This window comes from Quercus suber, unplaced genomic scaffold, assembly GCF_002906115.3.
Source record: "Quercus suber isolate HL8 unplaced genomic scaffold, Cork oak 2.0 scaffold_72, whole genome shotgun sequence".
NCBI classification, from domain to species: domain Eukaryota; kingdom Viridiplantae; phylum Streptophyta; class Magnoliopsida; order Fagales; family Fagaceae; genus Quercus; species Quercus suber.
Genome location: NW_027069537.1, coordinates 24,657 through 43,403, shown reverse-complemented (window position 1 = coordinate 43,403; position 18,747 = coordinate 24,657). Strand labels below are relative to the sequence as shown.

At 35.4% G+C, this 18,747-nt stretch overlaps 1 protein-coding gene across 1 annotated transcript in view; it reads left to right on the top strand.

Annotated features, from left to right (window-relative positions):
* The window catches only part of LOC111994419 (uncharacterized), a 34,249-nt gene that overhangs the window by 6,067 nt on the left and 9,435 nt on the right, over positions 1-18,747 (top strand). Inside the window, exons 4-8 of the mRNA XM_065773292.1 lie at positions 4,472-4,532; positions 7,548-7,567; positions 8,679-8,731; positions 10,799-10,876; positions 12,050-12,207. Coding sequence (XP_065629364.1) covers positions 4,472-4,532; positions 7,548-7,567; positions 8,679-8,731; positions 10,799-10,876; positions 12,050-12,207 — 370 coding nt within the window. The remainder of the gene's footprint in view (positions 1-4,471; positions 4,533-7,547; positions 7,568-8,678; positions 8,732-10,798; positions 10,877-12,049; positions 12,208-18,747) is intronic.

The window sequence follows — 18,747 nt, the reverse complement described above, 5'->3', positions numbered from 1 at the left end:
ACTCCATAAACCGATCAAAGGCTTCTTCTTCCTAATCTTGTGGTGGACGACAAAATTGCACATTCCAATGAAACCTCCCAGCAGACCAACCCATAACTTCAGCCACCAAGGAATCTTTTGACCTACTAAGACAATAAAGCTCCGGAAAAGCCTCTTGGAAAGTACGATCCCCGCACAACACATGCTTCCAAACTTGGTCTATAGCTTAAAAATTGTTCAATCAATTCAGGGTAAAAATAAAACACTAGTGGTGAATTAATCTTTCAAAGATTTCCTTTAGAAGGATGAAACAAGATAAAGAATTTCATAAAATTAAAGACAAAACTCAGCTGACCCAGGAACCAAACATTCCTACAACAACAACAACCAATTACATCATCAAGCATACAAAATCTTTAAAGCCCCCAAATGAACCACAACCTACCGCCACTGCTAATAACCCAAGCCAAATCCCCAACTGTTGATTTGTCAAACCTCTACATGTGGTCGTTGATGAAAACCTAGCCACCACTATTGCCATAAGTCTTTGTTGCAACCCACAATAGTGGCCCCACAACCCTACTGAGCCCATTCCCAAAACCGTTGGCTCTCTTGAAGGTTTATTCATTCTATTCATTTTAATTTTTTTTTTTTTTTGTTTTGTTTGGTTGTTGAGAAAGAAGAGAAGAAAAGTAAATACATGGTGGATTGTTTAATTAAAAATGATGTTTTTGATATTTTTTTGATAGGTAGATAGTGGGGGAGGGGGAGATTGGCTTCAAACCACATATATGGGGCACCACAAAAAATACCATTACCTTTGGGCTATTACTTGAACCCCAAGATGATGTTTGGGATTTTGAACTTGGTTTTATTGGGAATAGGCTTTAACCCTCTGTTTAAGTTTGAAGGAGTTTCAATCATTTTTAGAATTTGGGGGAACAGTAGGGTATTTAAAGTCTATTTTCACTATACCTCAGGAATGTCAGTGTAATTTACTTTTATTTTGTTTTGTTTTTAATTAATCTTCATGAACTACTAAATATGGTGGTTAGAATAACACTAGAAGTATCAATTGATGTTTTAATTCTGTAGTAAACTATTCTAGCTTGGTCAAAATTGGCATAGCTGTTTGCTTATGAACTTTGGTTTAAATGGCACTTCCTCTTCCCACAAGAGCGGCTGGAGACTGAGGGTGTGGGTTAAAAACTCATTTAATGTGTGTGTTACAATAACTTAACAATTAGATAACAAAATTGACCTAGTTTGTTTTAGTAACAGATTTTGCATCAAATTGATTACATTTGTTTCTATTATTTAGGCTACTTGTGGCATACCTGAAATTTCCTTTGCAACGTTTGAGAACATGAAATATGGAGAAGGTTTGCAATAACTTTTTCCTTTGTTTGTGCTTGTACATGAAGATATTATGCGCTACGAATTTTTTTATTTTTATATTTAATTTTTATAAGTACTAAGTTGTATTGGAAAAACAAGAATTCAACAATTACACACAATGTATTATAGATGTTCATCACAACTAAGCTCTAAGAGTACAATGATCAATAAACTCTAAAAAGTTTGACAAAGAGAAGCTTTCTGATGCTGGCAACTATTCTAATAGAGTTTTCAAAGAAATGCAATTTCTAGATCTGTCCTCGACTCCTCGCACACCCTTCAAAGTTTCTTACATTTCTTTCCCTATAGATGCACTGCATCAGGCATTGAGGAGTGGCCTTTCATATCTCACTACTCCGATGTTGCCCAAAATAGCCTTTGCTAATAAGCTAGTAAATCTACATCACCCTTTGAACCTCAAAAAGAGCAAACACCATATCCCACAACTCTCTACAAGTGATTAATGTTTCCCATCCCCCTTGCACATACAAAACCAGTTCACTAAAATAATATTATGCTTTCTCAAATTATTTGTTGCTAGGATTGTTTCCAAAGAAGCAACCTAGAGAAAGAAAAGCTGCCTTTGTTGGGACTTTAGGCTTCCGAATGCTTTTTCAAGGGAACTTTTCAACTTCTGTAGGGGCTAAGGCTCTATTATAGGATCTAATCTTGAACCCTCCTGAATAGATGACCTTCAGCACAATGTATCCTCTCCTCTGACTTCAATAACCAGTCATGGACTGCTTGTGTAAAATTCTGGGAAGCACGGACACGGCAAATTGGGTGCCAAATTCGGGTTATACGCGACACGGGATACCTCCTGGGACATGGCTGTACATGTGTCCCAGCTGCTTTTTTTTTTTTTAATTTTTGGGACAGCCGTAAGCATGTCCCAACTGCTTTTTTTTTTTTTTTTTTTTTAATTTTAATTTTATATAATTGGATACGGCCTGGATACGGCCTGTACACTTCCGAGACACGGTCGGGACCTGCTTTGTGAAAAAAAAAATGACTAACTAACCCAGCCCATTGCAGATCTTCTTCTTTGCAGATCTTCTTGTTCTTCTTCATCACAAATCTCTTCTTCTTCGTCTTCTTCTTCTTTTTCTTCTTCTTCTTCTTCTCACACAAGAAGGACTGAAGGATAGATCCAAATTCATATTTCCCTCTTTTGCCCTTTGTTTTTGTTCGTATGTCCTAAGCCAACTTCTTTTTAAAATTTTCTTTTATGAGTTAACTTTTTATTATTCTTTTATTATTATTTAAGTAGACAATAGATACAAGTATATATATATATATATATTGGCTAGGCTTTAATATACTTACAAAAGAATTATTAACAATTATTTAAAAACAAATAAAATTTTTGTTATAAAACAAATTTTGTAAAATTTGAAAAAAAAAAAAAATTATTATATGCATCCCGAGTGACTTGTGTCCTAATTTTTCAAAAATTGCCGTGTAGTGACACCGTATATATACTTGTACCTGTGCCCATATCCATGCATGTACTTCCCTGGTAAATTTTTTCGTATTTAATGTTGTTTTTCCTTGAAATCTTTCTTGTCCACTTCAACATGTTCCAATGAAACAAAAATCAAACATTCCAAACACTTTTTATGTAACCAAGCGCTTAACTACCCAATTTCGTGCAACCAAGGAGATCTCCTTTTTCTTTCTTTCTATTTTTTTTTTTCATTTACAATCTATGCCCAGGGCATTTATTAAATTCACCACAGAAATCTAAGTAAAAAATCTCAAAAAAAACAAGATTGGGTGAACTATCATCGAAAATGCTTTAACATTCAAATTAAAAAAAAATTTAAAATCGATTGGAATTTGATGATCAAGGACAAAACCTTTGCTCCAGTATCTGAAGAATCAGTAGAAGACGATCACAGCTATATTGTCGTTTCATCATCATCATTGGAAAAGCTATATTTTTTATTACAAGATTTCAAAGTTCAAATTAAAGCAAATTACAAACTTGGTCTATAGCTTGAAAATTGTTCAATCTATTCTGGGTAAAAATAAAACACTAGTGGTGAATTAATCTTTCAAAGATTTCCTTCAGAAGGATGAAACTAGATAAAGAAATATAAAGAATTTCATAAAATTAAAGACAAAACTCAGCTGGCCCAGGTACCAAGCATTCCTACAACAACAACAACCAATTACATCATCAAGCATACAAAATCTTCAAAACCCCCAAATGAACCACAACCTACCGCTGCTGCTAATAACCCAAGCCAAATCCGCAATTGTTGATTTTTCAAACCTCCGCATGTGGTTGTTGATGAAAACCTAGCCACCACTATCGCCGTAAGTCTCTGTTGCAACCCACAATAGCGGCCCCACAACCCTATTGAGCCCACTCCCACAACCGTTGGCTCTCTTGAAGGTTTATTCATTCTATTAATTTTAATTTTTTTGCTTTGTTTGGTTGTTGAGAAAGAAGAGAAGAAAAGTAAATACATGGTGGAGTGTTTAATTAAAAATGATGTTTCTGATTTTTTTTGATCGGTAGATAGTGGGGGAAGGGAAGATTGGCTTCGAACCACATATATGAGACACCACAAAAAATGCCATTAACTTTGGGCTATTACTTGAATCCCAAGATGATGTTTGGGATTTTGAATTTGGTTTTGTTGGGAATAAGCTTTAACCCTCTGTTTAAGTTCGAAGGAGTTTCAATCATTTTTAGAATTTGGGGGAACTGTAGGGTGTTTAAAGTCTTTTTTCACTATACCTCAGGTATGTCACTGTAATTTATTTTTGTTTTGTTTTGTTTTTAACTAATCTTCATGAACTACTAAATATGGTGGTTAGAATAACACTAGAAGTATCAGCTGATGTTTTAATTCTGTGGTAAACTATTCCAGCTTGGTTAAAATTGGCATAGTTGTTTGCTTATGAACTTTGGCTTAAATTACACTTCCTCCTCCCACAAGAGTGGCTGGAGACTGAGGTTGTGGGTTAAAAACTCATATAATGCGTGTGTTACAATAACTTAATGTTTAGATAACAAAATTGACCTAGTTTTTTTTAGTTATAGATTTTGCACAAACTGGTTACATTTGTTTCTATTATTTAGGCTACTTGTGGCATACCTGAAATTGCCTTGGCAACGTTTGAGAACATGAAATATGGAGAAGGTTCGCAACAACTTTTTCCTTTGTTTGTGCTTTTACATGAAGATATTATGCGCTGTGAATTTGTTTTTTTATTTTTAATTTTTATAAGTACTAAGTTGTATTGGAAAAACAAGAATTCAACAATTACACACAATGTATTATAGATGTTCATCACAACTAAACTCTAAGAGTACAATGATCAACAAACTCTAATAAGTTTGAGAAAGAGAAGCTTTCTGATGCTGACAACTATTCTAATAGAGTTTTCAAAGAAATGCAATTTCTAGATCTGTCCTCGGCTCCTCGCACACCCTTCAAAGTTTTTTACATTTCTTTCCCTATAGATGCACTGCCTCAGGCAATGAGGAGTGGCCTTCCATATCTCATTGTTCCGATGTTGCCCAAAACAGCCTTTGCTAATAAGCTAGTAAATCTACACCACCCTTTGAACCTCAAAAAGAGCAAATTCCATATCCCACAACTCTCTACAAGTGATTTAATGTTTCCCATCCCCCTTGCACATACAAAACCAGCTCACTAAAATAATATTATGCTTTCTCAAATTATCTGTTGCTAGGTTTTTTTTCCAAAGAAGCAACCTAGAGAAAGAAAAGCTGCCTTTGTTGGGACTTCAGGCTTCCAAATGCATTTCCAAGGGAACTTTTCAACTTCTGTAGGTGCTAAGGCTCTATTATAGGATCTAATCTTGAACCCTCCTGAATAGATGACCTTCAGCACAACGTATCCGCTCCTCTGACTTCAATTCCCAGTCATGGAATGCTTGTGTAAATTTTGGGAAGCATGGACACGGCAAATTGGGTGCCGTATTCGTGTCGTATGCGACATGGGATACTCCTGGGACACGACTGTACACGTGTCTGAGCCGCAAAAAAAAAAAAAAATTTTTTTTTAATTTTTCATTTAAATAGTTGGATACGGCCTGGACACAGCTTGGACACTTTCGAGACATGGTCGGGACACGCTTTGTTAAAAAAAAATGACTAAGTAACCCAGCCCATTGCAGATCTTCTTCTTCTTCTTCTTCTTCTTCTTCTTCTTCTTTGCAGATGTTCTTGTTCTTCTTCATCACAGATCTCTTCTTCTTTGTCTTCTTCTTCTTCTTCTTCTTCTCACACAAGAAGGACTGAAGGATGGATCCAAATTCATATTTCACCCTTTTGCCCTTTTTTTTTTTGTTCGTGTGTCCTAAGCCAACTTCTTTTTAAAATTTTCTTTTATGAGTTAAATTTTTATTATTCTTTTATTATTATTTAGGTAGACAATAGATACAAGTATATATATATATATATATTGGCTAGGCTTTAATATACTTACAAAAGAATTATTAACAATTATTTAAAAACAAATAAAATTTTTGTTATAAAACAAATTTTGTAAAATTTGAAAAAAAAAAATTATTATACGTATCCTAACTGACTAGTGTCCTAATTTTTCAAATATTGCCATGTCACTGTATTGTATCCGTACTTGTACTTGTGCCTGTATCCATGCATGTGCTTCCTTGGTAAATTTTTGACTCCTAGTGAATGGATTGTGTGATTGCATAGGGCCGCTACTAGTTCCCTTATTCTGTGCAATATGATGCAACTCAAGGAAAGACTCCTTAATCACCACCCTTGATTCCTTGAAGTTGATGAAGGTAGAGATTCCACCTTCCCTGTATATTTTTCCAAAGGCTAACCCCATACAGCCCATTCGCAGCATTTGTGGACTAATCTCCTCCCATAGAGCCATACTTCAATTCATTTATTCAGAATTAGTTACAGGGCAATTGCTTTGTTTCATAAATGTTTTGGAAGCTTATGCCTTTTTCAGTAGTGCACTATCATTAATGGTATGATGATTGCCCAGTTGCTAACTGACTTTGATAAGATTTTTGCCATGGGAACTGCTGTGACCATTTTTGTGTATGTGTTGTACTAAAGACGTACTTTGGTTATTTTACAATATTTATGAATTAGTAGTTTGCTAGTTGTTTTTATTCTACTTTACCCCCTTTTTGAATGGATCCACTATAGAAAACCACTTTGATAAGGAACATGTGATGTAAAGGAAAAAAGAGGAGAAGAGATAGAGGATAAATCCTTGGGGTTGTTCTCTTTTGTTACTTTTCCTGGTTGTTCTCTTTTGTTACTTTTCCTGAGATGTTTGATTGCTTTACTTTTAGTGTTTAATATTGGTATACCTGTTGTATAATCCTGTTTACATGGGTGGTGCCTCTTTTACGTATTAATAAATGAAATATTTACTTATAGAAAAAAGGGTAGAGATAGAAGAAATTCCTCAACAAATACAATTGAAGAGGAAAGAAAGTGGTAAGGGAAACAAAAACAATGTCAAGGCAAATCAGTGTCGCTAGTTAAAATAGTTCCGGCCACTGCCTTCTTCTGCAAGGAGTTTTCTCCTATGCATTGACCTAGTGCGGGTTTAGTGAATGTTCTTGTTTTTTGAGAGTTGCAATGCTTTCTCGTATTAGTTCAATTTTTATCAAATTAATTGGATGTATTGTACAAGCAAAAATTGGTCAAGGGGCATCCCTCGATTGAAACTGTTTGCTACATATTTGACACTTGTTAATGGAAAAATAAAACTAAATTGTACTCTTATTTTTTGGTTTGCCAAAGTGTTTTAAGCTCTCTTGGTTGACTTTTGCTTCCTTCCACACTGTTTTTATTTCCTTTGGTGCTTCATGGTATCTGATTCTATCTATGTTATTTCCCTTGGAAGTTGGAAATGTTTATGACTTTGAAACTTTACAACATCCATAATTTGAAACCAATTAGTTTAACAGAATAATATGTAATCATCTATTTAACCTCCGCAATATTAACTTCATTGATTCAATTGTTGAAATAGCCTCCATAATTACATTATGTAGGTTTAATTTAGTTAAATGAACTCTCCAGCCTGTTTTCAACCGTTCAAGGTTTGTACTTAATTATCTTTTTTTCCCCCTAGGTGTTAAATACTTGTAATTATTTTTGCATAACAGATTATATTATTTTTGCATAACAGATTATATGAAACCTGATACTCAGGGCCGGCTCAATACATTGTGGGGCCTAGGGCGAAAATGTTATGCGGGGCCTTTCTCATACTATAATATTAAATTAATAAAATTTTTTATTTAACTTTTTATATTAATTTTTATTTAAATATATTTTCTGCTTTTTAAGATACAAAGTTATTGAAAAAAATTTGTATTCAAGTTTCCTTAACATTTTCTTCAATATAACTAATCAACCTTTTTTTTTTTTTTTTTTTTTGTGGCATAACTGATTATTTATACTTTTTTTTAGCAAAATTAATTTTTTTTTGTTAACAACTAGAATATTATAATTAAAAACCCAAAAAAAATATATGCATATATACATAGAAACAAAGAAGAAATTGAACTAAAATTTGTTTAAAATTTTTTTTTTGTGACTAAAATAATATAAAAAAAAAAAAAAAAACCCTAAGAGATAAGTATGTAGGGATGAGTGGTTGGAGATTACTATGCTACCCCGTGTCCCAGGACCCTAGCCCAACCCAATTTGACGCGTCTATGCTTTGTCAGAAGGTTAAAGTTTCACAGTGTAGCAAAAGTATCAAACAACCAAGTAAACATTATGAAAATAAAACAAGTAGCAAAACCAAACAACGACATAAGTAAGCAAGAATAAGACATTTCAGAGAAGTGCAAAACCTCAAGGAGGGCAACGCTCAACGGAGAGGAGGGTCCAATGCGCTGCTAAGAAACGTATGAAAAGTCACTCTCCAACAATTCATTAAAAATATTTGAGGTTTGAGGTTTGAGATTGATTTGATTTTGATTTTTGATTTTGATTTTTTGTCTTTGATTTCTGTTTTGCACAGTCAATGTTTTTTTTTTTTGGTGGTTTTTTTATATAAAAATTAATAATACTTTCAATTTATTGGTTAATATTTGGGGCTTAATTCATACTCTCAATGGTAAAGAAATATCTCTATTACTTAAATTTGATTTTTTTTCTTTTACTTTTATTGGTTAATATTTTAGGCCTAATTAATCTCACAATGACAAAGAGATATTTGTATTGCTTAAATTTGGGGGCCTTAGGAACTTAGGGGGCCTTAGGCGGTTGCCTCAATTGCTTCATGCATTGAGCCGGCCCTGCTGATACTGAGACTTATAATTGGCTGATCCAAGCGTATACAAGAGCTGAATCTTATGACAGGTACTTCAGTAGCATATCAGCAAGACCAGATTTGGTTTATTTATGAGCAACAATGTTTTGATTCTTCAAAGTATTTAGGGTCAAATCCCTAGTCGAGTGCTTTGACAGCTCTAATTTTTTGATTAAACCAAGAAATGATATCTTAATAATATGTTGCCCTTAAACTTTACTAGCTTTAGTCAAGTAAAATGGGTATTTTTTAGAAAGGTTCCCAACGTTATCATTGTCAAAGAAGAAAATGAAATAAAATAAAATAATTGAACCCTATTTTTGGGGTTAAGTTCCCAAGAACATGGAACTCCTACCAATGTGCCAAATTTCAGTTAATTACTTATTGTCATGATCAAGTTTTCGGATTCCTTCTTTTTGTCGGATCAACAAGTGTATTGGAGTTTCCTCTAGACTTATTGTTACATACTAATTGTTTTACAATGCCAATTTACTCCATCTTGACCGTGCTCAGGGGCGGACCCACTTAGAAGAGAGCCCCCCAAACTTTTCTAATATTATAAAATTACACTTAAAATTTCCTAAATTCTTCAAAAAATATATGGTTGGCACCCGCCTCTCCCAAACTTCTCAAATATTAGATTTTTATCCCTGAATTTTCCTAAAACTTTCAAAAGAAATATGGTTAGCCCTCCAAACTCTTCATATTTCATGTATGACACCATTAAATTGGTTCAATTTTATATTGTTATTATTTTGGCCCCCCATTCACAAAATTCTAGTTCTGCCCCTGACCGGGCTCATTCCTTAGGGTTCATTCTATTCATTTAATCAATTGCTTATTCTTCTCTAGGATTTTCCAATTTGAATATTCTTAGAAAAGGGTAAATCAGTTGAAGGTCATATAATTTACCACGTTAAACATTTTTCTTCTCATTTTCTGGTTATCAATGGCACAAATACTTAGCGGTTTGCCTACTACCCTTCCCTTGTTGCAGAATCCTCCGACCTTCCGTTTTCTCCCTAAATACCTTCCAATTTAAAGAGTACAAGTATCACTTGGTTAGAAATGTTTTTTCTTTTTTACGTCATATATGAATTTAGAGGGGGAGAGTTACTGAATTTATTACATGTATGAATTTACTGGTAAGCAATAAGTGCTATTGGTTTTGAGCGACGTGGTGCTATCTAACACATAGTTCATGATTTTAAATTGGATTGGACAAACGTTCATAGATAGGCATGGCATTTGGCACTGCACAATCCCTTACTGCATAATAGTTTACCCCACCAATTTTGCAGAAGGTCATAGACTCATAGACTGGCACAACAGTCATGTCTACCAAGAAGAATGCTTGGTTTGCGTCAATGGATATGAATACAAGTAAATTATAATTGTCAAAAAGTGAACACTAAGACGAATCAAATTATCAGGTGGGTCCCATCTCATTTTTATGTCAAGTCAAAACTCAGAACTAGTTTTATTTTGTTTTACATATGTAATGGTAATTAAAAGTTGCCATCATAGCAAGTAATTAAGATAAGCCATCATACAAAATAATTATGTGACCACTATGAATGTTGTAAATTGTAATTGCCTTTAAGAATATCCTTCCATTAAGAAAAGTAACTCGATAATATTCACAATAAAATTGTTGATTGATGATCCTGGTGCAACAATGCTTGGTGCTAGCTGCTGCTAGTTGAAATTACAAGGCCTCTATCAGAAACCGGGATTCAAGATTAGCAGATGAAAACAATTGTTTTTATTGAAGAATGAAAATTCTTAAACAAAAACCTCCACAATCCTTTTACATGAAAGGAAAAAAAAAAGAAAAAGAAAAAAGAGAGAGTGAAAAAACTACCCGCAAATTATATAATCTTGTTGTATTATCTAATTGACAATTAATGACGTCTATGCTTTAGTTTTGCATGAAAAAGCACAGTTCAGGAGTATTTTCTCTAGAAAGTTATACTTTTCCAAAAAATAAAAAAATAAAAAATTCTCTAGAAAGTTATCTTTATTGGTTTGCTTTAGTTTCTATGTTTTGAACTTGAAAATTTCAAGTTAATGTATAACATAAATTATCTTGGGGTTTCGTTGTGACATACTTGTAGGGTGCAAGATGTTGCTGAGTTACTAGGAATGATGGTTGAAGACCACAAGCGTTTGCAGCCTAATGTGAAGACCCATGCGTAAGCAAAGCCTCTTTCTATGAATCTTAATCTTAAGCAAATTTTTTTCAGTTGAAACTTAGGTAAATCGTTTACGTGAAATATATATTATTTTGTATTTTTCCTATCTTAGAGATCATGTTTAATAAATATATATTAAATGAGATCATGTTTAATAAATTTTTATTGGTGTTGTTGTTCTTATTATTTTTGAAATAGGTTAACTCTTGTTACCTGAGACATAAACATTGAGTAGGGTTTTTGTTGCCATCGATTATGTGTCTCTTTGAACAAACCGCAACTGAGTTGTTGCAATAATAGTTAGTCGATGAGCTTTGACTATAATAATAGTCAATATCATGCAATTAAAAATGAGTCCATATCTCTTTATATTGGTTACGGATGAGCTTGCTTGCTCCATAAAAATGGTTATTGTTTATTAATTAGGTTTAGAATTATTGAGTTCAATAATATAAGTTGTCAAGGTGTTACCCTGATTCTGTTGGTATAACAGTTGACTCTTTTCCTTCAATAAGCAATGATTGACTCTTGTAGTATCGGATTCCTAAATTAATATCTGACTTTCTTTAAACACATCAAATCCTTTCGGGAAGGGATCCTAGTTTCCTTTTCTAGCAATATCTGTGGGGTATTTTTGAATTCAGATACAAGAATGGTCAAATTATTTGCCTGTGATTAGTGGTCTGTTATTAGAATTGCATGTAACCTGGTATAGCATGATTGTTCTTTGGTTAGGTGAGGGAGGTGGCAATGAAGCTTTCTCTGTCTACCTTGGACAAAGTAAAAAAAAAGTATAAGCAACAAGCACATTGCGTAGTGTTGTTTATTCAAAGTGATCTTGGAAAGCATAATCTGTGACTCTAACCACTCTCGTAAAATTCTTGACAGGAGATGCATATATAGTTTACCTTAATTTAAGGTGGTTTCTTCATCTTTCCTGGTGCTCTTGAGACCAAATATGGATTTGCACAACTGGTTTTTCTGAAATAATTTTTCTTTGCTCTCTGCCTTTTGCTACATGGAGCCAAAATTTTCTTTTTGTCTGCCTAGAAATACATGAATATAGAACTAAAAGCTGAATGCGTTTTAGATTTTTTGATACTATCTTAAATTCAACTCTTGTTCTTTTCTAATTCCAATATTCGGTAGATAACATTATGCATTCATGTTCAGGCTGTTGGTGGAGTGCTTTACCAAGTATTGTGCTGTAAGAGAAGCTATTCGGCATTTTCGTGCCCTTAAACACTTTGAAGGCGGAACTAGAGTTTTACATAATGAAGGAAACTTTGGGGATCCGCTGTCCTTGTATCTTCGGGTTTTATGTCGAGAAGGTGTGCATATACTATATTATGTTTTAACAGTAATACTTATTTCTAATCATTTGATTTCTTCCTTTCTTTCAATACATATTGGCTAGAGATTTTGAACCATGTAATCTAAAATCATGCTTGAATAAATTGTAGCCTAAAATTTATGCAATAGTGGTGGCTAGAAGTTATGCCAATCTGCAGTTTAATTTGTATAAGCTAGGTAGCATGGGAACTAAACTGTCATGCAAGATGCTTCTTCAAAGACTTATGCCATTTTGCAATAGTGAGAGTGTCAATGCCTAAAATTGTTTGTAGATGTTAAAATTGTGTCTAACTGTCCGTCAAGTCTTTTCTATCATCTCTTACGTGATAGTTGTTAGATCATACATGAAATAAATCAAGTCCAAAAGTGTTTCATTGTCCTAAGTGGTTGATGGAGGATATAAGCTTTGATGGGCTCTGATGCCAATTTTGATGTTGGATCTTTATATTGTTATAAAAAAGGAAACACCCTAGTACACTGGAAGTGAACAAGGGGACAACAAATCAAAAACAAAAATTGCAATAATCTAGGAAATCAATAAAAAAAGGGAAAGATTTGTTTTGCAAAGCAAACAACCAATCCAACAAAGTTCTAAAAAAGAAAAGCTTGAGATCCGGAATAGATCTCTCAATATCTTCTAAAGAATGACTATTTCTCTCCCTCCAAAGACACCACATTAAGTTATAAGGAACGATGGACCATATATAACCATTTCAATGACGACCAAAGCTGCCTTGCCAACACCCTAACAGCCCCAAAACAGTATGTGGCATAACCCAAGATACTCCAAATAAACCCAAAACCATAGACCATAGATCCATAGCAACGGGACAGTGAAGGAAGAGATGGTCAACTGATTCACCATTACTCTTGCACATGTAGCACCAATCCAAAATCCACACCTTCCTTTTTCGCAAATTATCAATCGTCAAGCATTTCTCTAAGGCAACAGACTATACAAAGAAAGCTACTTTAGAGGGAATCTTCTGCTTTCAAATACTTCTCCAAGGAAAACCGAAGATAATAGGACCAGCTAAAATTCTATAAAAATCTTTCACCAAGAACCCCTTATATTTGCTAGGAATCGAACACATCTTATCCTCACCAAACCCTCTTATTGAAGAACCGTATATGGTTTCCATGAAGCTTGACAAAGCCCCTAATTCCCGAACATGCACACCCCTAAAGAAACTCACATCCTTAAAAAGGACCCCATTGGGGGATTTCATAAGCTCAGCCACACTAGCCTCCTTATTCCTGCAAAATCTAAACAGGTCAGGGTAGCTAACTACAAGAGGTGTCTTTCCACACGAATGGTCTTGCCAAAACTTCACCCTGGACCCATCACCAATATCATATAGAATATGGTGAGAGAAAGAAGGCCATCCCTGACTGATACTCTTCCATAAACCAACATCGTAAGGACCATTAACATATCTGGTACACCGTCCCCCCCACAGACATCTGTATTTCAACTCTATCACTTGTCTCTAAAAGGCATCCTTCTCAATCCCAAATCTCCATAACCACTTCCCAAGTAGAGCTAAATTGAAATTTCTTTTCTTCCTTATCCCTAATCCACCTGAAGAAATAGGAGCGCAAACCCTAGCCCATTTAACCAAATGAATTTTAGGATCATTACCAAAACCGCCCCATAAGAAATTCTACTGAAGTTTCTCAATTCGGTTAGCCACACTAACAGGTATAGGAAATATAGATAGAAAGTAAGTGGGTAAATTAGAAAGGGTGCTTTTGATTAGAGTGACTCTACCTCCCTTTGATAAATACAAACGTTTCCAACCCACCAATTTCCTTTCCATTTTCTCCAGCATCAGATTCCATATAGTCTTATCCTTGAAATTAGCACCCAAAGGAAGACCCAGATATTTCATTGGCAGAGAGCCCTGCTTGCAGCCAGGGACATTTAGCAATAAACCAATATTATGCACTACTCCAACGGGAACCAATTCAGACTTGCTCAGATTAATCTTTAGCCCCAACACCGCCTCAAACCAAATAAGAATCATACGGAGAATCAAAATTTGGTCTAAATCAACATCACAAAAAATAAGTGTGTCATTTGCAAGAGACACTGCCAAGGATCTTCCCTCCGAGTTACCCACACTAAATCCTGACAAGCGGCCTTCATGAACTGCTTTGTCTAACATTCTTCCCAGAGCTTCCATCACCAACAAAGGAGACAACGAGTCACCTTGTCTCAAATCTCTGGAGCTACCAAAAAACCCACAAGGAGAGCTATTAATCAAGATAAAGAAACGGATAGTAGATAGGCAAAAGAAAATCCACTATCTCCACTTGGCTGAGAACCCACTCCTTTCTAACATTTGCAAAAGAAAACTCCAATTTACATGGTCAAAAGTCTTCTCAACATCCAGTTTACAAATCAGCCCCGACACCCTAAACTTCAATCTACTGTCAAGACATTCATTAGCAATAAGAACAGGGTTAAGGATCTGTCTATCCCTCACAAAAGCATTCTGAGATGCTGAGATTATATCCCCCATAACCATGCGAAGTTGGTTAGCCAAGACTTTAGCAATAATTTTATAGGCCCTCCCAACAAGACTAATGGGCCGAAAATCCCTAATATCACTTGCAGCATGTTTTTTAGGGATGAGAGTAATAAAAGTAGCATTTAAGCTTTTCTCAAACTGACCTTTAGCAAAAAAGTGGTGAAATACAGCCATAAGATCAGGCTTGACAGTCCCCCAACAAGATTGGAAAAATGTCATAGGGAAGTCATCTGGAACTCTGAACAACATCAAACATTTCTGCCTCTTCAAAAGGTCTCTCTAACTAGTCTGCATTATCACCGGATATCATGGGAAAAACTAACACATCTGGAAAAGGCCGAACAACCTGGTGCTCAAAATACAAATTCATGAAGAAATGAGTAATGCAGTCTGCAATCATATACCCTAGTTAGAAGACAAGGTACCATTAACCATTAGGCTTTCAATACCACTATTTTTTTTGTTAGAATTAGCCATTCTATGAAAGAATCTGGTATTGGCGTCCCCTTCCTTCAAATGCAACACCCTAGACTTTTGTCTCTAATTAATCTCTTCTAAAAGAGTCAACTTTTCAATATCTGTACGAAGATTAACTTGTATTAACTTCTCCTCAGCTGTTAATCTATGGGTCTCCTCTTTAGCATCTAAAACATTCAACTTGCTCCAAAGGTCCTGCTTCTTAAACGTTACATTGCCAAACTCCGTCTCGTTCCACTTTTTTAAATCCAACTTCAAGGCAGCCAACTTCTTAGCTAGTATAAACTTGGGGACACTATATTAGAATTCCTATATGACCTTGAAGGATTCTTGATTGAGGTTTATTGTTGAAGGAAATATGGTTAGGTGAATAAAGATTGGATCTTGAGGGAATTTGATGGTTGTTTGGCGTTGAAACAGTAAATTAAACTAGAAACAAATAATATGGGTTTTTTGATTTTATCTCTCTCCATGGGCTGATGGATATACCTATGGAAGGAGGTCTTTATACTTGGTCCAATACTTCCTCCGCTTCAAGATTAGATCGGTTTCTTTTTTCTCCACTCTTGGCTGATCACTTCACTCTATTTTCACAAAAAAGGTTGTCCAGAGTACTTTCAGACCACTACCCAATTTTGTTGGAGAGGGGGAGTCATCAAAGAGGTAGAACACCTTTTCATTTTGAAAATATGTGGTTGAAGGTGGGAAATTTTGTTGATAAACTGAAAGTTTGGTGGGAATCCTATTTGTTCCAAGGAAATCCTAGTTTTATACTAGCTAAGAAATTGGTAGCTTTGAAGTTGGATCTAAAAAAATGGAATGAAGCAGAATTTGGCAATGTCACTTTTAAGAAACAGCAGCTCTGGAACAAACTGAATGATTTGGATGTTAGAGAGGAGACTCATCCTTTAACAGATGAGGAAAAGTTAGAACAAGTTAATCTTCGTACTGATATTGAAAAGCTCACCCTTTTTGAAGAGATTAGTTGGAGACAGAAGTCCAGGGTGCTTCACTTGAGGGAGGGGGATGCAAATACCAAATTTTTTCATAGAATGGCTTATTCCAATAGAAGAAGTAACGGTATTGAGAGCCTTATGGTTGATGGAATCTTGTCTTCTGATTAAGGTATAATTGCTAATTGTATTACTCAATTTTTTATGAATTTATACTCTAGCAGCAAGTTGTTCGACCTTTCCCAAAAGTCTTGGTATTTCCTAGGATATCTAGTGACAATGCAAATTGGCTTGATAGACCCTTTGAGGAGGCAGAAGTTTTTGATGTCATATAGAATTTTATGGTGATAAATTGCCTGGATCGGATGGGTTTCCAATGGCCTTCTTCCAAGCTTGTTGGAGAATTCTCAAACCTGATCTTATGGCTGTATTTCATCATTTTTTTGCTAAAGGTCGGTCTGAGAAAAGTTTGAATGCAATTTTCATCACTCTCATCCCTAAAAAAAAATACAGCAATTGAAGTCAAGGATTTTCAACCTATTAGTCTTGTTGGGGGGGTTTATAAGATCATTGCTAAGGTCTTAGCCACTAGACTTCGCACGGTTATGGAAGATATAATTTCATCTTCGCAAAATGCTTTTGTAAGGAATAGGCAGATCCTTGACCCTATGCTTATTGCTAATGAGTGCCTTGACAGTAGAGTGAAATCTGGTTTGCCGGGGCTACTTTGCAAATTGGATGTGGAGAAGGCTTTTGATCATGTAAACTGGGGATTTCTTATGCAGTTACTTGAAAGGGGTGGGTTTTCTGCTAAGTGGAGGCAGTGGATTTTCTTTTGTATATCTACAATTTGTTTCTCTATTCTGATAAATAGCTCTCCTTGTGGGTTTTTTGAAAGTTCTAGGGGGTTGAGACAAGGTGACCCATTGTCCCTTTTGTTGTTTGTTTGGTTATGGAAGCCCTTGGTAGGATGTTGGATAAAGCTGTCCATGATGGTCACATGTCAGGCTTTGGTGTGGGTTATTTAGAGAGAAGATTTTTGGCAGTGTCTCATCTCCTCTTTGCAAACGACACTTTAATTTTTTGTAATGCTGATTTGGATCAAGTTTTGTTTCTCCGTATGATCCTCATTTGGTTTGAGGTGGTTTCTGGCCTAAAGATAAATTTGGGCAAGTCAAAGTTGGTTCCTGTTGATATGGTGCATAATTTTGACTTATTGTTGACTGTCCTTGGCTGTAAACAAGGTACTCTTCCTATGAAATATTTGGGTCTTCCCTTGGGTGCTAAATCCAAGGATAAGACAATATGGAATCCTATTTTGGAGAAGATAGAACGAAGATTAGTGGGGTGGAAACGTTTGTATCTATCCAAAGGAGGTAGAGTTACTTTAATTAAAAGCACTTTATCTAATTTACTTACGTATTTTCTATCTTTATTTCCTATTCCAGCTGCTGTGGCTAACCGAATTGAGAAACTTCATAGGAATTTCTTATGGGGTGGCATTGGTGATGAACCAAAATTCCATTTGGTTAATTAGGCTACTGTCTGCAATCCCATTGCTTCGGGAGGTTTGGGGGTAAGGAAGGTAAGACTTTTTAATGAAGCTTTGCTTGGGAAGTGGTTGTGGAGATTTGGGGTGGAAAGGGCTGCCTTTGGAGGCAAGTGATAGCGGTGAAATATGGTTATGAATGGGGTGGTTGGTGTCCTAGACCTATTAATGGCCCATATGGTGTTAGCTTGTGGAAAACTATTAGTCGAGGATGACCTTCTTTTTCTTGTCACATTCTATATGATATTGGGAATGGGTCTAGGGTGAAATTTTGGCAAGACCGTTGATGTGGCGAAACGTCTCTTACAGTTAGCTATCCTGAATTGTTCGAATTTGCCGAGATCAGGAGGTTAGTGTGGCTGAGATTATGAAGTTTGATAATGGAACCCTATTTTGGGATGTCAGTTTCTTTAGGGGTGTGCATGCTCAAGAATTAGAGGTGCTGGCTGGTTTCATGGATACCATATATGGTGCTTCGATGAGAGGGTTTGGGGATGATAAGATGTGCTAGAAATTGAATAGAGAGAAGGGCTTCTTGGTTAAGGATTATTATAGTCTCTTAATGGGCTCTAATAACTATTTCTTTCCTTGGAAAAGCATTTGGAAACAAAAGATTCTTTCTAGAGTAGCTTTCTTTGTTTGGACTACTGCTTTAAGGAAATGCTTAACGATTGACAATCTACAGAAATGGAAGGTTTGGATGTTGGATTGGTGCTACATGTGCAAGTGTAATGGTGAATCGATTGATCATCTTTTTCTTCATTGTCCGGTTGCAATGGATCTATGGGCTATGATGTTTGGTTTGTTTGGAGTGAGCTGGGTTATGCCGTAATCTATAATGGGGCTTCTAGCATGTTGGCAAGGCAGTTTTGGTCATCATCGAAATGGGTATATATGGTTGATGGTTCCCCATTGCTTATTGTGGTGCCTTTGAAGGGAGAGAAATAGTCGGCGCTTTGAAGATAAGGAGAGATCCATATCTGACTTGAAATTATTTTTCTTTAG